Source organism: Myripristis murdjan, chromosome 24 (genome assembly GCF_902150065.1).
Source record: "Myripristis murdjan chromosome 24, fMyrMur1.1, whole genome shotgun sequence".
NCBI lineage: Eukaryota > Metazoa > Chordata > Actinopteri > Holocentriformes > Holocentridae > Myripristis > Myripristis murdjan.
The window spans coordinates 4,827,316-4,851,432 of record NC_044003.1 but is presented as its reverse complement, the minus strand read 5'-3'; the positions used below and the strand labels follow the sequence as shown (position 1 = coordinate 4,851,432).

General features: G+C 43.4%; 1 protein-coding gene across 2 annotated transcripts in view; it reads left to right on the top strand.

Annotated features, from left to right (window-relative positions):
* The first annotated feature begins 1,093 nt into the window (after positions 1–1,093).
* The window catches only part of LOC115355826 (serine/threonine-protein kinase D3), a 73,871-nt gene continuing 50,847 nt past the window's right edge, over positions 1,094–24,117 (top strand). For both annotated transcript variants that reach the window (XM_030046728.1, XM_030046727.1), the window contains exons 1-2: positions 1,094–1,349; positions 2,571–3,246. In XM_030046728.1, the coding sequence (XP_029902588.1) occupies positions 2,965–3,246 (282 nt within the window). In that variant the 5' untranslated portion in view covers positions 1,094–1,349; positions 2,571–2,964. The remainder of the gene's footprint in view (positions 1,350–2,570; positions 3,247–24,117) is intronic.

Genomic DNA, 24,117 nt, shown 5'->3' with positions numbered 1-24,117 from the left:
CGCTTTGTCAGTCCACATGATCTATGAACACGCAGATCCCACTGGAATAAAATACTCAGGATGTTTGTTCCCCAAAATATTCTCAAAGAAATAAAGTGAAATGTGTTTGTGAAGATTCCTCTCGTTGTTAAATCACTCAGTTTGAGACAGTAAAGTCTGGGGGGCGCTGTAGGTCACCTCTGGTTACTGTGAATGTTTTCAGGAAATTATTTTAAATTCTAAAAACTGAAATGATTTGCGCTCTCCAGAGCCTTGATGGTTCATGTTTTATTTTTGTGTAATTTGGTGTGTCTGTTTCATGGTTTCTTTATTGTTCTTTGTAAATTGTGCTGCTGTTTTTATGGTTTGTCTTGGTGACAGCTCTTTCTCTTGTCCTACAGCAGCTAATTAGGGCCAAAGACAGAAAAAAATCTCAGAATCTCCAGGATTAAAGTTGTAAATTTGCAAGAAAAAAAAGTCTATTCTCTCATATTAAAGTGGCAAATTTACGAGAAAAAAGTCACAAATTTATGGGAAAAAATCTGAAAGTTCTGAGCTTATAAAGTCACAAATTTATGAGAAAAAAGCTCAGAAATATATTTTTTCTTATACTATGGGATTTAATAAGAAGTAAATCCTGGTGATTTTAGGCCAGCACACTAATTTTTGAGTTTTTTTTTTTATAATCTTGGAATTTTCAAGTTTTTCTCTCATAAATTTCTGAGATTTTTCTCTTAAAAGTGTACAAATTTAATCTTGGGAATAGTTTTTTTTTTTTTTTTTTTTTTCCTCCCTCCTAACCCACCTCTGTATTTTTTTTCCTCCTACAATGACCCCCATATGCCACTGTACTTGTCCTATATTTATTTTTTTTAAAATTTATATTCATCTATTTACTTGTCTATTATTTGTGTATTGTAAGTCTTTAATAAGTGTTTTCGCTCTTAATTTCTTGTGGTGATCCCTTTTTTCTTGAACCCCACTTGTTGTGTTTTGCTTCTTTTTTTTGTACCCGGAAACAGCGCAGGAGTGATCCCTCTCGCACTGCCTCCTCTCTCTGCGCTCGGCTGGTTCCTCTGAGCGCCGCCGCGGAGCCTCAGAGCCGCATCGAGGGAGCTGCCGTCCGCACCGCCGCCAGCAGGAAAAGTTTGGAGAGAGGAAAGAGAAGAAAACAGCGGCCGGGCTGCCCGCTTTGTTTCCTCCTCAGGCCCCAAGACCCGCTACACAGGAGAGGAGGAACCGGTAGAGCCGGGAGCTGAGAGCCAGCCGCCGCCGCTGCTGCTGCTGCTGCTGCTGGACGGGAATTAAAACTCATTTCTCCGTGTGTCTCTGCAGCGGTGGACGTTTGGAAATCCGCCCTGCTCTCAGAGGTAATGACGGCTTCATACTTCAACTCTTCCCCCACTTTACCGAGCAGCACAACCTGAGGACGTCCCGCCTGGGAAAAGATACAGGGAAACAAAACACAACAAAAAAATTACGGATAACAACTGCACAGGCGCACTTTTTATACAAATAGCTTTCACAAATTCAATTAAAGGGCAAAAATCCAGATGTGCGCATGGTCACATCCAGATGTGAAAGTTGAACCAAGCCATTATTATTATTACTGTTATCATTATCATTATCATCATTATTAGGCTTATTATTGTTATTATTATTAACCCATTGACCCAAATAAAGTGAACAGTAGCGGTGCGGGTCTCTGAGGTTGTAAGGCTGCTGTCTGTCTGTCTGTCTGTCTCTGTCTGTCTGTATGTCTGTCTGATCGATGCTTCTCTGTCTGCTCTGTTTGATGGAGCTGCACTGTTTGGAAAAGAAGAGAAAGAAAAACTCTTGGTTTTGTCTGAAGCAGCTTTAGAAAGCTTGCAGGTCGGTAATCAGAGATAAACTTTGCGCAAAAGCCGCAGCGGAGATGAGAAATGCCGGTGTTTGTGCGGCAGGTCTCGCTGCTGTGCCCGCGGCTCTGAACCGCCTGTCAATATAATCGATAGGGATGCTGGCCTTCCCGCACGCAATACTGTGTGTTTATTTATTTATATATTAAAAAAAAAAAAAAAAAAAAACTCTTATGGTGTCACTGTAATATTTCTACAGCGTTACAGTGCCAGCGTTAAGCCTATTTTTTATTATTATTATTGTTGTAAATTTCCTATGGTGTTTTATAATATTCATGCAATTTTCTTATAAGCTTTTGAATTTCTGTGTTTGTGGGGCTCAGTTATCTTGTGATACTTGATAGCATGTTTTTAATCCCATATCACCTATAATAATCCTGTAATATTCCCATCGGGAATTCAGATTTGGCCTTATTGTTGTAATATTATTTAATCTCCTGTGGGTCACTGTGGTCCTGTGATATTCCTTTAGGGACTCAGCGGCTGTGGGTGCGCAGTTTATAATGATGTTATTGTACTTAATGATGTTTTTATTAACCTCTTACTGCATTAATATACTGTAATTATGAAATATGATGTAATCTGGATGTAAGTTTGCTCCCTTTCCTTTGAAATTCAATGTTGTTTTCATGTTTTTTTTTTTTTTTTTAGAGAGATAATTAACCATTTAATTTTTTTTTTTTTCCTGAGCAGATGCAGCCAGTGAACGCAGCGCAGAGGAACTCCAGATCTGCTTCAGTTTCCTGTCTTCTGCTCACATTAAAGGAAGAATCCACCATTTTTACCTGCCGTCAGGATTAAGGATTTTACCTTTTTCCTTTTTCCTTTTTTTTTTTTTTTTTTTTAAAGAAGAACAGCGAAGGACCCTGAGTGCTGCTGATTTGTTGACTCATCAGTTCTTGTTTACGTCAGAGATGCCCGGCGGTGGGCGGAGCCGTCCCTCGCAGGAGTTCAGCGGTGAGAAACGTGAAGTGCGGCAGGCGGATCGAGGCCTCGAGACGCTTTGCTGACAAACGAGTGAGTGACCTCCCCCCTCCCCAACGCCGCTCGCCCGCCCCGAAGACGTCAGCGACGAGCACGCCAGCCGATGTCGGCCGCCAACAGCTCACCACCGCCACCGCCGCTGGCCTCCCCGCGGTCTTTCGCCCCGCCCACCCCGTCGCCGTCGCCCAGCCCCCCCGCCACGCTGCTCGGCCGGCTGTCCAATGGCAGCCAGGCGGCTCCCAGCCCCACGGGCTCTCGGGGCTCGGGGCTCGGCGTGTCCTTCCTGCTGCAGATCGGACTCACCAGGGAGACGGTCAGCCTGGACGCCGGCGACCTGTCGCTGTCCGCCGTCAGAGAGCTCGTCTGCTCCATCGTGGACCAGAAGGTAAGACAGAAAGGAGACTTCTGATTGGCTGTGTGCGAGGTCGTGAATGTGTGAAGCTGCAGCGTTTCATGGTTTACCTCACCACGAAAAACAGAAATCATGCAGAAAACAAGTGTTGAACCAAAGACTTTAGAGAGCGAGAGGAAGCCAAGCGCCCGCTGGCAGCTATGTGACAGAAATAAACAGTGCAGTTCAGCCTTTTGGCCACTGGGGGCAGCACTGAGCACTTGCTTAAACAGACAGAGTAGAATATCTAGCGGTCAGTGGGGCTAAATGCTACAAAATGATCACCACATTTGATTTCGAATATCGATCAGTGGCTGTCATGGTCAAAATTTTGTTATGCAGACAGAATTATCCACTGAGGTGAAATCCGTGGCTGTAAAATGACGTCAGTTTCAGCAGATTTCCACTCACACTGAGGTTCTGTGCTGCTGACTGGCTGCAGAACCAGAGGAGAACAAACCATTTGGTTCCTACATGGTTCCACATTTGGATCCATAGAAATGTGGATCTTCTTAAGCAGCAGCTGCTCATTTCTTACGGCGGTGTGCAGTAGCGGTTTTTGACATGGGTGAAGCAGGCAGCCGCCCGGGCTTGTATGGGGTAGGAGTAGGAGTAGTAACATGGAAGGGCGCAAGGCAGTAACTTCGCCTAGGGCAGCAACATCGGCAGAACCACCACTGGCGGTATCAAGGAACGTTATTGATCCAAATTTGCAAATTGAATCCATGTGGTTCCTTGACCAAAAAAAGTAAAAGAAAAACAGTTTCTCCGAGTTGTTTTCTTTGGACATTTGTGACTTTATAATCTCAGAATTTTCTAGTTTTTTATCTGATAAATTTGTGAATTCTTTTCTTGGAAATTCAGATTTTTTTCTCATGGAATATTACCCCCTCCTCCCCCTCCTCCATAATTTTTTTTCCCTACAGTGGCCCTAATATGCCGTCATACAGTTTTACCAAAGCATGGAAAAAAATATTATCAGTTGCAGAGCTGATTTCGGCCGCTGTTCATTTGACTCTGTTTAGACTCTGCGTCGCCCCCTGGAGGTGGAAACACAGATTCTTGTCGAGTGTCTCCCTCTATAGACAATCTCTGGTTTTTCCTGTAAACGCCTGTACCATTATTTTGTGTAGTGAATACGCCGACCGCTGATATTTTCTACTAACACAGACAACGATTTTAATGCCATAAAATTCAACATAACTGATCACAGAAGAGACAGAGACACATCAGGGACAAAATTCATGCTTCTAACTCTTGGATTTAACGTGGATGTCTTTTAAGTTTTAAGCAGCAACAAAGCAAAACAAACCACCATTGGCTAGCATTAGGCACCTCAGCATTTAAAGGTGCATTACGCAAAACTGAAGTAAGTATCCTTTAGACTCAGCTCGGCCAAACATGTGGAATCAGCTCAAAATCTGAATTAGAGTCCACGCGGTTCTCATCACCGACCTCAACTTGCTGAAATCACACGCTTGTTCCACTTTTTTTTTCAGTCAGCTGAGTCTCGATTTCGCGTACTGTCCCTTTAAACAGTTCTTGCTTTGCTGCTACCTCCTCCGCACGCTATCGTCCTGTTACAAGCAGAAGTTACCATGGTTACGTGACAACCATTTGCACCGTGAATCTGTGAGATTCACCAGCAAGAGCTGAGCTAACAAACAACACCAAGAATAATAACTAACAAGTGTCATTTTGTTTATTTAATTTTGATTTATTTGACCGACGTGCTGCACAGGGACAAAGTGGAAACAGCTTCCCAAGTATCATCGTGTTTGTAGCCAATGCTAATTTGCATAAAAAAATAAGAGATTAAAATTTGAAATAAACAGAATAGATTATAAACTGATTATAAAGAGTGTATTTAAACAGATTGACAAGACATTTAAGGAATCCAGCCTGTGGTCTCTTTAATGTTTAAAACACAAAATGATCTGTAAAGGTGGAACCAGATGTCCTTTTTGTTTTGACATATATGAAAAAAATGAAAGAACCGGATTTTTCCTGGAAGCCCCGCCCACTTCGGTGCTTTATTTCAGTTTTTCCTCCAAAACTGTTTCTGCAGCAGGATGGAAGAGCCTCTGAATCTGCATCCAGATCCTCACCGACGCTGCCTTCACTGTCCACATGCTCTGGTCGTTTTTTTCCTCCGCTCTGCAGCTCCTTTTTTCCACGGTGGATCAGACAGGAAGTTTGTCTCGGTGACGTCACAGGAATGTTTCTCCGGTGTTTTCATGCTCCATGTTTCACGTGTCTGCTGTGTTTTTCTCGTCTGCGTGAGCTGATGGAGCCGAAAAGTCGACTTCTCACTCTCGTGTTAGCTGTGGCAGCTCGGGCTTCCGCTTCCTGCCGGCCTTATCTCACAACATCTAGCACCACCTGCTCTCACACACACACACACACACACACACACACACACACACACACACACACACAGCAGCAGCAGCACTGGAGTGAAGTGTGCCTCTGTGACCTGATGAAAAAGAGGAAAAAGCTCTTGAATGTCTGCTGCGTTTACAGTTTGAAGACAGACAGGTAGATTGTCGTGGGAAAGGGGGCGGAGCCAGTAAGACCCGCCCACCGGCTTCTCATTGGTCTCTTGAGCCGTCCATCAAAATATGAACAGCGACCAGGTTTATGGAGCCGCCAACTAGGATGAATCCGACTCGCTCCACAAAAACTTTTTCTCTGACTGGATTTTCGTTTGAAAGCACGGCAGCTTCAACTGACCAAACATCAGTTGAAGATTTTTTTTTTTTTTTTGACACACTGGGTTGGGACATTTTCACACACACACACACACACACACACACAGGAGCAGAAGGATGGTCCAGCCTCGCTGTCGTAACGCTGAAGGTCACAGCAGAGGTCAGATGGTTCCCACCCCGCCTCGCTCTCTGTTCCTGTTTCTCAGTGTGACGTCACCGAGGAACGAGGCCGACGCGCCACGCGGAGCTGACCGGGCGTCGGACCGGAGACCCGTCACTCTAAAACCCGGCAGCCCAAACACTCAAACAAACGCCCTGTCTTTCAAAATCCCAAGAGGTCATAAGAAAGAGCTCCAACATTTACAACTTTGGAATTAAGGTTGAGGTAACCCCAGTCCCCCCGGCCCTCTGCCCCTCGGCCCCTCGGCCCCCACTAAGTTAACCACAGATAAATCCAAAAAAAAGAAAAGCCTTGGAGGAAATTTAATTCTGCATGGACAGATTCGCTTACCTGTCTGCTTGATATGCAGCGTTATAATGAAACACAAACTCTTTGCAGCTGTTTGAAATAAAATAAAAGCTATAAAAAGTAAAATCATTAAATTAAATTAAATTAAATTAAATTAAATTAAACTGTGAAAAAATTAAAGGGTTAATTTGGAGGGAAAAAGTATCCAACAAACTAGAATAAAATAAAATAAGTATTAAATTATTAAATAAAATAATTGTTAAATTAAACAGTGAAAATTTTAAAGGGATAATTTAGAGAAAAAAACCCTCACAAACCAAAATATGATCCCTTAAATAAACACCTGCAAGTCCTAAATAAAATAAAATAAAATAAAATATGTTAAATTCAATTAAACAGTGAAAAAAAATTTAATTGTTGCTTTATGTTTCACAGCAATAATAGAGTCATTAAAATCTGATGTGAAGTTGTGGAAAAATTCTGGGATTTAATTGTAAAATAAAACTGCTGGACGTCTACAGCACACACACACACACACACACACACACACACACACACACACACACACACACTTTCACTGGCTGTGTTCTCTGGCGTTTACAAGCAGAGCAGCGGAAAGGCTCTTTACAGGGAAGCCGCTCTTCCTCGGTGGTGCTGCTGCTGCGTCAGCGCTCTTCACTTCCTGTTTCTGTGTGAATCACAAACAAACTCCCGGCCGACTTCTCTGTCCGCTTGGAAAGTGGAGCGCCGATCCTGCAGCCGCTCCGTTTCAGCGCCGCCTCACTTCCTGTTGTGGATTTCACTGTAAACAGAAAACAAACAAACAAAGGAAGTAAACAAGGTGATCGAAATGCACGGCAGCGTCATAACGAGGAACTTATCGATCACAAAATTTATGTCATTATGTCACCTATCTATTATGTTGTTAACATGATATTTATTGACAAGTTATCTCATTTTAACATGAAATGTTTGTCATTATAACAACATGAATTATCTGGTCATGAGGAAAAATGTCTCATGTTGTAACGAGATAAAAATGTGTCGAGATAATTTATTTCAGTATTAGAAGAAATGTTGTGACGTGTCATTATAACATTAAACATTTCTAAGTACAATGAGATTATAAGTTATCTCGTTATATATGTTGTAATGATATTTAAGATATGTTGTTGTAAGATGAAATGTTTACTGGTATGAAATAATCTCGTTATGAGATTGTCATACCATACCACTTTATTTATATAGCACATTTAAAAACAACAAAGTTGAACCAAAGTGCTGTACAGGTTAAAAGACAAAACAAACAAATAACACATAAGTACATATAACATACATGGTGTCACATGAGCAGTCACTCAGGCTGTGTTTTAAAAGCCAAGGAATAAAAATGTGTCTTTAGGCGTCATGTAAACACCTGCAGAGTGGGGCCTCCCTAACACTCAGAGGCACCTCGTTCCACAGCTTTGGGGCTGCCACTTTGAAAACCCGGTCTCCCCTGAGCTTCAACCTGGAGAAGCTGATCGGAGGACCTGAGGAACCTTGAAGGAACATAGGGTTCCAACAGGTCGGAGAGATAGGTGGGTGCCAAACCATTTAGGCACTTAAAAACAAACTAAAACTTTAAACTCAATCCTAAAAGGCACAGGAAGCCAGTGGAGGGAGGCCAGTACAGGGGTGATGTGCTCTTGCTTACGTGTACCAGTTAGCAGATGAGCAGCAGCGTTCTGGACTAACTGTGAGCGGGAGATGGAGGCCTGACTAACGCCGACATACAAGGCTTTCCAATAGTCAAGGCGGGATGTCATAAAAGCATGCATAACTAACGTTTCAAAAACAGAACGCAATAAAAAAAAAAGTTTGACCTTGGACAGCCTCCTAACCTGAAAAAAGCTCTTTCCCACCACAGCATTTATCTGTTTGTCCATTTTTAGGTCAGAGTCAATTTTCACCCCTGTATTGGTAGCAGTTGGCTTCACGAAAGGTTCAAGGGGGCCCGGATCACCAGGAGGAAACACGTGTACATTGCTGGGACCAAACAGCATGACTTCAGTTTTGTTGTTGTTGAAATTTAAAAAGTTTAAAGCCAGCCATGCTTTGACATCTTCCAGGCGTGCAAACAAAGGTTTTAAGGAGTCAGGACTGTTTCGCCACAAAGGCAGGTAGATTTGACTGTCATCTGCATAACAGTGGAAGGAGACACCGTGTTTTCTAAAAATAGATCCAAGGGGGAGCAAGTACAGCATAAATAAAATTGGCCCAAGGATTGAGCCTTGAGGCACTCCGCAGGGGAGGATACACACAGATTGTCAGTGTAACGAGGCAGATTATCTCGTAACATGAAACACTTTTTATAATGAGATCAATCAACTCATAAGAGGAAACGTTTCATGTGACAAATATCATCTCATATTAACAACATCTCGTTAAAAATGAGATATGAGACTTTTCTCATTATGATCATTTATTGAGTCATAACGAGAAACATTTCATGTTATAATGATATGAGTTATTGTGTTATAAATGTTGCATTTATGAGATCAGTTAATCTCATTGTGACATATTTGTCAGTATAATGGGGGAGATTATATCAATCTAACATGAAACACTTCTCATTATAACGAGATCAATCATCTCATAAGGAGAAATGTCTCATTTTATAACGAGATCACATGGAAAATTAGATGATAACGTGTCATCACTTATCTCAATATTAGGATAACGTTTCATACAAGATAAACTCGTTATAACATGGAAAATTTTTTGTATAATGAGATAAATTATCTTGTTATAACGTCAGTAATCTGTCGGAGGACAGCAGCTCGACGAGCTTCATGTCATAACGAGAGAAGACGTTTTGTTATGCCTCGTTATAAAATGAAATGTCATGCTATGAGATGTTTCTTCTTATGGGATAAATTATCTCATTAAGACATTTGTCATTATAACGAGGCAGATTATCTCACAGCACTTCTCATTCTCAACAAGATCGATAATATCAGGAGAAATGATTCATGTTACGATGAGGTAACCTGTCATGAGAGACGATCACATCTCTCATGATGAGATCAGTTATCGCGTTATATCTTTAAAATCTCGGGTTTGAGCGAGACAGAGATGTGAAGGGAGAGCAGGGAATCAGCCACGAGGAAAAAGAGGCTACAGTTTCACATTTTCAGAATAAAAGCTCCGTCAGGAAGTTTTGTTTTAGGCACTAAATCGTCCAAATAATTACATTTTGATTTTTTTTGCCTCCTGTCTCCTGTAGCTGTGAGCTGCAGTTACAGATATTATGTCACTTTTCTGTTCCTGTAGGAGGACGGAGGCGAGGGGGGGGGGGTGCAGTTAGGAAACCGGTGGGAAGTTCCCCTCCCCTGTATGCCGTCATACTGACCCCCCCCACACACCCACACCCACACACACACTCACACACACACACAATCTTGTGCCGCCACTGCAGAAAGTCAAACTCATAACGTGACTTTTGAAATTGCGTTTGTCTTTATCTTGATTTCGTTTCGTTTTCTTTTTTTTTTTTTTCATTCATGTCTGATTGTGATTCATGTCTCTCCGCGCTGTCGCCACGTAATCCCCCTCAAGCTGGAGGAACATAATCCTCACATTTTCTCCTGCTGGATGAACATGAGATGTGTGCGCCTCTCGGTCGGTGCTGTTTGTCTCCGTTTCAGCAGGTTACAGTTTAAAAAGGCCTGAAAGCTTCCTGGAATGCCAGAGTCTGTCCCTGCCGGTTAAACATTCACCGTCTGTCGGCGTGCGGCCTCGACCGGCGCTCGCCGACGCTCCTCTCAGGAATTTATTCTGCGTTTGAGGCAGGACAGTGAAACAGAGCGGAGTCAGTCGTCGTGTTTGTCAGCCTGCAGCTTGTTTAGCTCACGCTGAAACATCAGATATAAGGTCCTGATGTCATCATGTTTGTGGTGTTTCACGCCGGCCGTATCATTTTTCCTCCCGCTGGTTTCCGTTCATTCCACTACGATATGAAAATGAACTTTCAGAGACTTCAAACACCAGTTTTCCATCACCAGAATAAAGTCCTCCACGGTAGTTTTCCTACAAGCAGCAGCACTGTTGTGTTTTCAGGACTTTTTGAAGTTGGTGGTGCGTTCAGGGGCCATCTGACAACAGACCTTGTTTGACCAACAGCGTCAAACGAGTTGTGTCGTCGGCGACCCAGAAGACAAAAAGCACCGATGCCGTGAGGATCCTGAGAATGCGATGATACTGTGAATTTGATCGTTTTGAATCAAAGCGGCCTCGTTCGTCTGCTTTCCCACATTCTGTAAAGCACCCAAATGCACCGCTCCCCTCTGACCTCAGTTTTTTCCATTTCTTCTCTTTCTTTTTTAGTGTTTTCTCTCCTGTTCTGTTCTACGTTTTTCTCTTCTCTCCATTTATTGTCTTTTCTTCTTTTGCCTTCTCATTGGTGTCTCTTCTCTTTTATGTTTTTTTTTTAACTTCGTTCTCTCCTCTCCTCTTTTATTGTCTTCTCTTTTCTACTCTTATACTTCTCGTCTCACCTTTTCTCTCATGTTCCTCTTCCTCTCCTCTCTCCTGCTGTTATGTTTTGTTTTCTCACGGCCTTTTCCTCAGTTTTTTTTTTTTTTATTATTATTATTTTGGCGGCTGAACCTGAATGTCACGCGCACGAGGAACGAGGAGAGAAGTGAAGGCAGAGCGTCCTGATTGGCCGGCAGCCAGAGGTTGTCTGGTGATGTCATGAACCTGGAATCTGCCTCGCTCCAGTGTGTGTGTGTGCGTGTGTGTGTGTGTGCTTGCTGTTCAGTTCAGTCCATTGTGTCCGTCATGATTTCTGTGCATCAAATTAAGAACTAGACGGTTGTTTTGTTGAAATAAGATCATCTCTGCATGCAAAAGGCTTTTTAAACCAACTGGTAACTTCATTTTTTAACTTTTTAATTAAGACTACAGTGTCCATGGCAACAAAATATAACACAACATGTGTTTTATTAGTGACCAGCTGTATCCAAATGTTCTGCAAAGGCAAATGTTTCCTTCTCAATCAGGTTTTCAATGATTTCAAAGTCTCCCACTCAAATCAAATCAAGATCTTGCCCTGCTAATCTTATCAAAGAAACACTCTGAAACACGTCACCGCGAAGGACAAAATAAAACAACACATTTTCATTTCCACTTCTATTATAATCTGCATGAACGGCAGCAAACCAAAATAACATCCGGTTTCCACACGTCAAGGCAAACAGAGCTGATCTGGGCGCACACAAAAAAAACTATTTTGTTCTTAAATCAGGTTTTCTTTATTCTGGAAGGTTCCACACAGAATCATCTGATTTGAAAAAACAAAACTAGAATGAATCCCTGTGCCGTAGTCAGTGTTGGGCAAGCTACTGGGAAAATGTTCCTCTACATTACATGAAGCTTCACTCCCCACCAGAGAAACGTAGCAAGATGAGCTACAATGTAACGACAAAATGTAGCTTCACTACATCAAAGCTACTTTTTTCTTTTCTTTTCTTTTTTTTTTCTTTTTCTTTTTTCTTTTTTTTTTACATCAAACCAACCTCATTCCAAGTCATTGCTCTCAGTGATCAATAAAACTGTCAGGCAAAAAAAAAAAAAAAAAAAAATCAGTTCAATAGCTGGTGAAGCTGAGCTCTCTCTGCTTTTTACTGCTACAAACCACGGCAACAAAAACACACAACATGCTTCACATCATGACAAAAACGTGGGGGACGTGTGTATACGAAACTGATCAAACTGTCAACGCGATCCCTCGTGTGTTTTCTGCACTGCAGCGACTTCCAGTGACTTACCCGAAATCAAACTATTACAGTTATATTTATGATAATGGGTGAATAGCAAAAAAACAGCTGAGCACTGGTAAAATAAATAAATAAATAAATAAATAAATACAGTTAAAAGAAAAAAGGAAAAAATCCAGAAAATTTGCAAAAAAATAAAATAAAATAAATAAAATAAATAAATAAAAATAAAAATAAAATCCTCAAGGGCCACTGTTGATCACTTTGAGGCCCCTGCTCTTGTCAGTTTTGTAATCCATTAATGCTCTGCTGTACTGTGTGTGTGTGTGTGTGTGTGTGTGTGTGTGTGTGTGCACCTGTGTTTGCATGTCTGCTAAAATTAGGGCGCAGTTGGAGGACAATGTTTAAGTGACAATGTTTAAACTCATTAACTTGGTTCAAACCACAGGAGCAAAACAAGAAACCTGTGCCGAATAGTAGCAGCTTGGCAAAAAATGGTGTGTGTGTGTGTGTGTGTGTGTGTGTGTGTGTGTGAGAGAGAGAGAGAGAATAAGTTTCTGCCTCTGCACTCCAAAGTTTCAGGCCAGGCATCCTGATCTTTCCTACATCGTCATCTTCCTCCTCCTCTCTCACCTTCATCACCTGCCTGCTCGTCTCAGTCAGCTCAGGTACGCGACGTCACCTGGAGGAGCGTCTGCCGGCTGCACATGCAGCTCCGTGAGCGGCGGCGACGTCACCCGCCGCTCCCGCTTAGATTTCAAACCGCAGCAAAAGCTCCGCTGCGTTTAAGGTTGAGAAATGCCTGGGAAAATGTAGCTTCTGTGGACACTACATTATGTATATATTTGATCAGTAAAACAGTTTCACGACTGAAAAGCTGTTTGATTTAGAAAACAGCGACGTTACGACCACGCTACTGACAAATGTAGGTAAACTAGGAACGTCGCTGCAGCCCAACGCTGGAAATATTTATGATTCGAGCCTGAAGAACCCGACTCTCTGCAGAACAACTTTCCTGTTCCTGGATCAGCTGGGATTATTCTGGCTTGTTGTTCAGTTTTAACCCCATTAACCCAACTTCGCCTTAAATTTCTACTTAAGCAGCTTCAGAGTTAGAAAAACCAGAGAAAACTTAAGTTTCCACACAGCAGCACAGAGTCTCCTCCATGCAATTTCAAAATAAAGTTCTGTGGATTTGAACAAAGGGGATGAAGGTTTAATTCAAGACTAAATGACTTGATAAGTTTGACTTTATTTGCAGGATAAAGTAAAGATGATTTCAATAGCGGAGTTGGCTTTACAGGAAGAAAGAAAGACAACAGCAGTGAAGGAGAAGAGAAGAGAGAAAAGAGAAGTTCACGTTTATTTGAAGCGTCACTGTTTACATCCTCGACTCGATCTTCACTGTGGTCAAGGAAAGAAAATGCAGGTGTAACAGGGAAAAAAATGGAAGAAATCTTGAGAAATTACAAACAAGAAAGCGAATTTCAAGCAATACTGTTGTAAAGTAAAAAAAAAAAAAAATCTGCAAAAAGAAATTAAAACGAATGATGAAAAGAAAAACAAAAAAACAACAAAATCTCTCCGTCGCCACGGCGATGTGAGGGACTCGCATCCTCTCGTGCCGCCGCTGCCTCCCACGAGTCCAGGCGTGCCGCTCGTCGCCATGGTTACCAAGGCCAGGCTGTGGTTCATTCAGGTAGAGAAGTGGAGAGAGAGAGAGAGAGAGAGAGAGAGAACCTCTCGACTCGCTCTGCGTTTGTTTTCTCGTTTTGCAGTTTGACCTTTACGTTGTTGTGTTTTTCCAGTTTCCTCTCGATGACGTTAGCTGATAACTGATCGATAATCGATCATGAGATTATAAAGAAATGAGCGACTCCTCTGTGTTTAGTTCCCCTCACGTCCAGCTCATGTTTTGCAGATGCGAGTTTTTTTTTTTTTTTTTTTTTTTTTGTCTGTGAAAGGACACACACTGACAGTGAATGGGTTTCTCTCTCTCTCTTTCTCCATCTCATTCTCTTTGTCTCTCGCCCTTTCTCTCCTCTTTATAACATTACTGTCGGGTTATGCCAAAATCAAAATTCACTGAAGTGTCTCTCGAATAAGAATACAGATTTCTTGTGTTATCAACCATTTTCGCTGTATTTAATTTTATTCCATTATCAAAAAAAAAAAAAATCAGTTTTTTTTTTTATAACTGTGTTGAGTCACATGACTGGTTTTCTTTCTCCACCTCTCCATGAACCTGTTTCCTTCACTCTCTCTGTCACCCTCTCTTCTTTTTCTCTCGTGTCTTTTTTCTGAATCATCATTTTTCCGGGCTGCTGGGATGATTAAAAACTTTTCGTGACTCTTACATCACCGGTGGGAAAAGTTCATGAGGCCGTCAGGCTGAAGAGACGAGATCACGGAGAAATGATGTTTCTGTATTTAAATCCTCCAACCCACACGACCACACGCGGTAGGTTGTCGGTTCCAACGCTCGAATACGACCCAAAGCAGTGAGCTGACAGCCGGGTTGGAAACTCACCGAACTATAACCAGATTCAAGAGCAGTGCTTTTATTTTGAAGGCAGGATGTGTGGCTTCCGGCTAAATGGCCACAGTGACGTTCTCTGTAGCGTCATTGAGGTCGTGAGGTCGCTTAAAAGACGTGGTTAAGGTGAGGAGAAGGTGCCAGAAGGGTTAAGGTTACAAAAAGTTACCAAAAACGTAGACGGCGGTGATCTGTGAGTCATTAAACGCATCGCCGCAAGAGGACGGCGGTCTGTGAGGTCATTAAACGCATCGCAGCAAGAGGATGGCGGTCTGTGAGGCCATTAAACGCATCAGCGCAGGAGGACGGCGGTCTGTGAGGTCATCAAATGCATCGCCGCAGGAGGACGGCGGTCTGTGAGGTCATCAAACGCATCGTCGCAGGAGGACGGCAGTCTGTGAGGTCATTAAAGGCATCGCTGCAAGAGGATGGCAATCTGTGAGGTCATTAAACGCATAGCCGCAAGAGGACGGCGGTCTGTGAGGTCATTAAACGCATCGCCGCAGGAGGACGGCGGTCTGTGAGGTCATCAAACGCATCGCCGCAGGAGGACGGCGGTCTGTGAGGTCATCAAACGCATCGCCACAGGAGGACGGCGGTCTGTGAGGTCATTAAAGGCATCGCTGCAAGAGGATGGCAATCTGTGAGGTCATTAAACGCATCGCCGCAAGAGGACGGCGGTCTGTGAGGTCATTAAAGGCATCGCTGCAAGAGGATGGCAATCTGTGAGGTCATTAAACGCATCGCCGCAAGAGGACGGCGGTCTGTGAGGTCATTAAACGCATCGCCGCAGGAGGACGGCGGTCTGTGAGGTCATCAAACGCATCGCCGCAGGAGGACGGCGGTCTGTGAGGTCATCAAACGCATCGCCACAGGAGGACGGCAGTCTGTGAGGTCATTAAAGGCATCGCCGCAAGAGGATGGCAATCTGTGAGGTCATTAAACGCATCGGCGCAAGAGGACGGCGGTCTGTGAGGTCATTAAATGCATCGCCACAAGAGGACGGCGATCTGTGGGGTCATTAAATGCATCGCCGCAGGAGGACGGCGGTCTGTGAGGTCATCAAACGCATCGCCGCAGGAGGACGGCGGTCTGTGAGGTCATCAAACGCATCGCCACAGGAGGACGGCAGTCTGTGAGGTCATTAAAGGCATCGCCGCAAGAGGATGGCAATCTGTGAGGTCATTAAACGCATCGGCGCAAGAGGACGGCGGTCTGTGAGGTCATTAAATGCATCGCCACAAGAGGACGGCGATCTGTGGGGTCATTAAATGCATCGCCGCAGGAGGACGGCGGTCTGTGAGGTCGTTAAACACATCGCCGCAGGAGCACGGCGGTCTGTGAGGTCATTAAATGCACTGCCACAAGAGGACGGTGGTCTGTGAGGTCATTAAACGCATCGGCGCAAGAGGACGGCGGTCTGTGAGGTCATCAAACGCATCGCCGCAGGAGGACGTCAATCTGTGAGGTCATTAAATGCATCGCCGCAAGTGGACGCCGGTCTGTGAGGTCATTAAACGCATCGCCGGAGGAGGACGTCAATCTGTGAGGTCATTAAACACATCGCTGCAGGAGGATGGCGGTCTGTGAGGTCATTAAACACATCACTGCAAGAGGACGGTGGTCTGTGAGGTCATTAAACACATCACCGCAAGAGGATGGTGGTGATCTGTGAGGTCATTAAACACATCACCGCAAGAGGACGGCGGTCTGTGAGGTCATTAAACATTAAAATTTCTTCCTCGTGTTTCGCTCACAGTCCAGTCTTTGCTCAGCTGTCGCCTCCATGAATCCCAGCGATGCTGCTCCATTCGGTCCGTTTCGGTAAAATCTTCCTGAAAACCTGCTCAGATACGAACAGGGCGAGCGCAGAGTGCAGACAGGAGGCGCCGTCTGTGTCTGAATTTGACGGGCGAGTCATCGCTCCGGTGAAAATGACTCCTCCTTCAGTCACCGGCTCTCTGGGCTCTGAGTCACTGAAACAGGCGTTACGGTGACGCACCGCCATGTTTTGGCAGCACGTCGTTATTCACTCGCAACTTCATTTTAATGTTTCGCTCTGTCGGTATCTGGAGTTTATGCCGAGCAAAGTTTTCACGCAGACTTTGATGCACCCTTAAAGGGATAGTTCACAGTTTTGGAGATCTAGCCTACTCATACCTGCTGATACTGATGGAGCAAAAAACGGTGCCGAGTGATTGTGAAGTCTGAGTTTTGGTTTTGTGACAGAAATGTGTTGCTATTCTGAATGCATGCTGTTTTGAGAAGCAAAGTTTTTTTTTTATTTTTGGGACCCCAGTAAACCAGCAGGCAGCACCTGTTTCATCACTTCAGGAGGCCAGAGCCTTTTTCCCAGGCAACACCTGAAGTAAAAAAAAAAAAAAAAAAAAATCCCTTTTCATGCACTAACCTGCTGGGGAGGAGTTCATAGAAGCTGATGTCCAAAAATGCGAACTATTCCTTTAACCCCTACAACGTAGTCTTGTTATTTACACGACCACTAGAGGGCGCTTAACTTTGAAACACGACTACAGGTCACAATCAGCTGCTGCATGGGACCGTCTCGTTTTATGATACGGTGAGAAATTATCAAATGAAACTTGGATTATCATCATGTGGACAATATTTCACAACATTTGAGTTAAAGCAAAATTACAGCAGAACGTATTTGACAATATGGACCATCTAGGAAATATGATAAGCCACTAAAAAACAAAAAAAAGAGATGCAAGTTAGAGCAGATCCTTTTTGTTTTTGACCTGCTTGTAGAAGTCGGTGATTTTATTTAATGGTAAAAAGTAGAAAAAAAAAAAAAGTTGAGGCTCAGACAGACAAAAACCTTCAAAACGCTGCATTATGTAACATTTTAGAGCAGAAATTCAACGTGTGGACTTTTTTCCTTGTTCTTGATTTTATATAATTCCCTGAAAGTGCTGCCGGTTGTTAAGACGTTTAATTACCAAGTATAGAAGTCAGTTTCTCCCTCCCTCCCTCTCTCTCTCTCTCTCTCTCTCTCTCTCTGTACTTTTCTCTGTAAAATCCCGGCTTAACTTTAATGGACTCTCAGCTGTTATCACTGTTTCCGGATGTAATCGTATTATAAAATATTTAATCACAGCACTCTGTGTGTTTTTACATTTTGTGAAAAGTTGCTCTCTCCTCCTTTGCCTCATAATGGAAGTTACACAACTGAAATTTAACCGCAAATTAAATCTGACACACATTTTGTGCACCGTTGCTTTATTGTTATCGCACCGCTCGGCCAAAGGGGGCGACAAAATCTTTGTTTCATTTTTTGCACGTCTCACGCAGCGTCTCGGACGTCGCTGACTCTGTTTGGACGAGGTTTTTTTTCTCATTGGTGGCAGATACATGCACTATTTTAAAATCTGTGTGTTATTTTGAGGAGAAAACATGAAGATCGCCCAGGGGGAAAAAAATCATGTCTAAATATTCTCCAGCTGTCTTCATCTTTCTGAAACACAGCAAATGTCGAGGATGACTCATTGGTGCTCCTAAAAATGATCTGATTTTACCGTTTCTAAGTTACTCAGGGTAGAAAGTTGATTACTGATCCTGAAACATATTTTATTATCAGGGTTTGAATTTTTTTTTTTTTCTGTTTTCTGCAAAATTGCAAGATGTCAACATTTTTTTCTGCAATTTGCAAATTCCCAAGCTGTTCTTCCTGCCCTACTATAATCCAACCCAGCCTGGCAAAGCTAACAGCAGCATCATACACGGCTTTATACATCTTAAGAATGTAGTTTACATTGTGTGAATTAAAGACGGATTATCTCAAATCTCAAATCATATTCTGATCGTTCCGTGTTCTAAATAAACGCTCTGATGCTCTGAAAACAGTATCGGTTTGCTGCTGACTGAATCAATCACAGGTGCCCCTTTTCCACCAGAAAGAACCTGCTGCTGGTTCGGTGCTGGAGCTAGAGCCAGTCCTTAACTGGTTCCAACAAAGAACCGGTTTGCTTTTCCATCAGCTGAGAGCCAAGTGGAGCCGAGTCAGAGCCACGTCATGACGTCAGCGTAAGACGTGATCACGTGACTGAATTTTCTCGAACACCGGCTTTGTTCGAGCAGCTCCTTCCAACTTGTTCTGGACTTCGGATGAAGCCCAGATGGATGCTGCTGGTTTTTAGCCTCCACACTGCTTTTTTATTCACTGAGGATGCGACCAGCTGATTTTTGTTTTACAAATGGCGGTTCATAACGTTCGCTGTTCCCGTTTGGGTCTGTAACCCAAAAAAAACCCCACCAATGACGTGGTGGGTCGCGTCATCGGTTCTGCTCGAAGTTGGTGCTTGCCTGGAACCGGTTTGGAACCGGTTTGGCCCGGTGCTCGGGTGGTGGAAAAGTCAGGCACCGGCTCTGAACCAGCCCTGGAACCTCTTTGGTGGAAAAGGGGCCAGGAAGGACAGAATCATGCACAGGGCTTTACTGCTCACTCTTTGAAACAAAGATTAGAGAGTTGCATGATCTTCTACATGTCATGTATCCGCTGAGGTCGAGGCGGGGGGTTCTGCCGTGGTTCCTCGGGTCCAGGACGGCCCCGCTGGTGGCCCTGCAGCCGAGTCCTCTTCCCGAGGAACCAGGCCAGAACCTCCGGACTCGTCCTCGGTGGAAACGTCTGGCGAGGACACAGCCACCGTGGCTTCTGGAAATTCGGGACTTTTTTTTTTCCGAAGGGCCTCCAATGTTCGCCGACTTCGATGCGTTTACGCTGAGTTTGTCGGCTTCTTCCATATTTGGTGTGCTGACTACGTTAAGTGTCACGTGACTCATCGGCACAGTGGGAAGGAGAGCTGCTCGTTCCCAGGGAGTTTGACAACATGGAGACTCGCAGATTTTATTGAGAAGAAATCACAATGAAAACTGTTTATAACCCTGATCAGAGCTCTGATTATACTGGAGCTCACAGGATGAATGTTTGGCTGACAGATCAGACTCTCTGAACTGAATATTGGGCCAACAGAAGAACATTTACTCACATTTTTTTTCCCCTCGCTAAAACGAAACCGAAATTTGGAGCCATATTTAGCCACCTTGCCGAACACCTTGCGTTACCTGCCTGGCACCAATGGATTCAGAAGGTCGTCTAGTTTCAGACTTTGGTGCTTTTGAGAAATATTCGGGAACGATACGTGGAAGTTTAATTCCTTAATAACAGAAACACGGGACTGGCCCGAGAGAGGCTCTGCAATTGTCTGTACTCTTTGCACCTGAGATGCTAACAAACATCACTGTCCTCTTCCTCTTCCTCTTCCTCTTCCTCTTCCTCTTCCTCTTCCAGACACAAGGAAGCGTTTGTTCTGCTCGTCGTTCCTCCACAAGTCAGCAGCAGCTCGGCAGATAAAGAGCCGCGGCGTTCAGTTACACACAGAAATCTCTGCTGTTGTCACACATTTAATGATAATTACACTGAGCACAGACACTTGCTGTGTGTGTGTGTGTGTGTGTGTGTGTGTGTGTGTGTGTGTGTGTGTGTGTGTGTGTGTGTGTGTGTTTGATCTTCCTTCCATCTGCTGCCTCCCAAGGCTACACTCGGCTCCTCACACACTCCTAAGTTCACCACGGGCCCATCAGTTCACACGGAGAAGACGCTTTAAGGCACTTTATGACACTTTAAGACACTTTATGACACTTTATGACACACGCGTCACACACGGCACTTTATTTTGAAATCCTCCTGCACCCAAAAATGTGTTTTTCCTCTGTTTCTGTCTCCAAAAATGTGTGATCTTGACTCTACTGACTGTAACTGGTCAAAGTTTGTCACTAAAGAGGTGTTTTCACTCCTCTGCTGAAGGTGGAGGTGTGTGTGTGTGTGTGTGTGTGTGTGAGATTCAGATGGACCCCGGGCCAGCTGGATTTGCTATGTCACAAATGCCATCAGCTGACAGGGCGCTGCTTTGCATATCATCATCTGGTCGCAGGTGTATTTTCAAAAAGAAGAAGAAGAAGAAGAAGAAGAGGAGGATGAGGAAGAGGAGGATGAGGAAGAGGAAGAGGAAGACGAGTGGTGTTTGGGGTGTGAAGTCTACATGTTACACTCATTTATCACTGAAAAACTGCAGTCAGTTACAATCAACAACAAATAACAAAATGTAGGGAAAAGGAAGAAACACACACACACACACACACACACACACACACACACACACTAATAAACACAAAAAAACCCTCGGGGTCTGCTGACTAATTGGAGTGAATTTTAAACGTCTACTTTATCAAACCGTTTTTTCCGTTTTTGTTATTTCTGAATTTTAAATTTTCAGTTTTGGCCAAACGAGTTAAAATCTTTAAAAAATATGAAAGGAGGATAAATCGTCTACAGCAAAACTTAAGTTCATGTTGGAAAATGATCTTGATGTCCCAGACTGCATCGAGAGACACAACACACACACACACACACACACACACACACACACACACACACACACACACACACATATCTGTTGGTCATTTTGTGCTCCAGGGCAGAAAAAAATCATATTTATTACCCTCATTAATAATCCAGCCGCAGCACACTGGTTGTACTGGCTTGTGTGTGTGTGTGTGTTGTGTGTATGTGTGTGTGTGATAAAGTGTGTGTGTGTCTAGCAGAGCACATTTCTCCCCAGTAGAAACCAAACCAGCCCAAACGAAGCGGAGCAGAGGGGCGGCGGCGTGTCCTGCAGGAACCCGGCGCTCTGCGGCTGGATTACCCTGCAGCGGCAACAGCGGGATTATCTAATCCAGCGCTAAGAACAGAGTCTCATCCACTCACCTCGGCGCTGATTATCATATTTATCTAAGTGCCCCCGGCCTCGTACGTTTTAGCGGTGATGATTTTGTAAATGGGGGGGAGACTGCGGCCGCTGGATTAGCTCGACTTCCACAAAAACACAAACCAGAGCGAAAAACTCCCTCATGTCCCCTGCTCGGCCTTTTCCCTGGAAATCTGTGTGTGTGTGTGTGTGTGTGTGTGTGTGTGTGTGTGTGAGTGTATGTGTGACTTAAACTAAACATTTTGAAACAGTAAAAACTAAACTGGAGCCAGCAAACCCTCAAAACACTGAAACTAAACTGAACTGAAAATTAAAATAAAAAAAAAAAACAATTTTGCACAAACCAGATAAAATGCAACAATATGAAACAATATATTCGCAGTATTATGAGCGGATTGTGGTTAATTTATAATTTAAAAAAAAAAAAAAAAAAACTAAACCGAAACCAGCAAACGAAACACTAAAACATTGAAACATTGAAACACAAAAAACTGAAACTAAACTGAACTGAAAATTAAAATTAAAATTAAAAACAAACAAAAACGAATGAAAAATACAAACCTATAATAACTATACAAACCTTATAATAACCTATAATGTCTCCATAAGGCTGTGTGTTTCCTTGTTGTTCCACTTTAGTTCCTGTGATGTTATTAGTATTACTGTTTTTAACAATTTTGCACAAACCAGATAAAATGCAACAATATGAAACAATATATTCACAGTTTTATGAGCGGATTGCGGTTAATTTATAATAAACATAATAATTTAAAAAATGGATTAAAGTGCCGTCAGGTCACTGAAACGTTGCCTGACATTTTGCTTTTCGTCGACTTAGAAAGGTGATCTCAGAGTCTTTGTCCACAAATTCTTCTCTTTCCACAACTAAATCATGCAGCGTTTCCTCATTTGCATAAATTTGCATAAATTATGGAGCCTGATAATGAGGCACAAACCAGGAAACAGCTTTACTGTCGCTTGTAGTCGATTTGGAAAAGGCGACCTTAGAGTCTGAGTCTCTGTTTGGATGGCAAGAAATGAATCTCTTCCCATAACTACATTAAAAAAATAATGATAATAATAATAATTAGAATAAAGGGTTAAAGTGCCGACGGGTCACTGAAACGTTTCCTGACATGAGAGAAACCGAAAGCCTGGATGAAAACACACATCAGCCGGACCGTGTCAGATGTGAGATGTGAGATGTGAGATGTAAATGTCTGGAGGATCATGCGTGGAGGTGATCAGCGGCGGCGATAAGAACCAGGAAGTGGCCGATGAGTTTCCATCGGGGCGATGTTATCCCGGCAGAAACAGGAAGCGGGTCCCGTCTCGGTGTTTATCCTGCTGCGTCCCGCCGGCCGATCTGAGCGGGGGATCTGACGCCGCCGGGCCTCGTTTGCATCCTGACCCGCGGCTCTGAGCCCGACGCCACGCAGGGCCATGAGGGCGGATTATCACCGCAAAATATAACAATATCAGAGACTAAATAATCTCTGCCGCCGCTCAAAACTCACTTTCCAGCATAGGCGGTTCTAGGGGGTGGCAGCTGCCCCCCTAGAAAAATGCCTTGCCACCCTAGTTGCCACCCCAATTTCAGACAGTTTATTTATTTATTTTTTAATTGTGGCTGTTCGGAAACTCTCTGTTACGAGACTCAAATGTCCGAGTGCAAGTAAATGCAGCAAAAGATGACACTCCCACTATTTAAGGGGTTGATAAATAAATAAATAAATAAATAAATAAATAAATATTTCTAATGCCACCTTTTGGTTTTCTATTCAATGCTTTACTCATGTACCACAATAATGGAATGTTTTTGAGTTAAAATATCCTCATTTGGGGGTTTTTCCAAGCAAATATTGATATATGGGATCGTTTGGTATTAAATCAGCATCTATATGTTTCTGCCACCCCTTAAAATGTCCATGCCACCCTCTTGCCACCCCATGAATATTTGTCTAGATCCGCCCCTGCTTTCCAGCATCAATAAAGCTACAGACCCTAAATTTAGACTTTGTAATCCTGTAATCTAATAAAATAATAAGATAATAATAATAATCATTATTTCTGAAGTGCTTTCTTTTCTAACAAAAAGCTTTAAAATGAAAATAAAAGCACACACACACACAGACATTGACAAACAGGACATGCAGAGCCAAACTGAGGGCCACTTCAGGGAACGTACGTACACGAGGGAAGCGCCTAAAGTTCACAGAGGAGAAATAAAGAGCGGAGGCGAGCCTTTATCACTGTCGAACAGTTTTCCATTCTCAAGCCTGCAGCCGACGCAACGCCGCTTATTGTTTTACCGTTTTTCTTTGAATGCAACACCGCGGCACGGAGCTGCTGGACGCCGGGCTTTCCCAGCAGCACCTGAACGCATCAAAACAGCAAAATTGGACCTGATCTGTCTGTAAAAGTCTTTTGAGATTTCTTTCCTGTGAATAAATCAACTTTTTTTTTTTTCTCTTGGTGCTGGGTTTCGTGTCGTGTTCCTGTGCAGCCTCACGGAGCTGAAGACGTTTTTATCAGCGTGAAAAAACCCCCGCCATGACTCAGCACGAGGCGTTCAGCTCACACTCACTGTCACGTCAGCCGG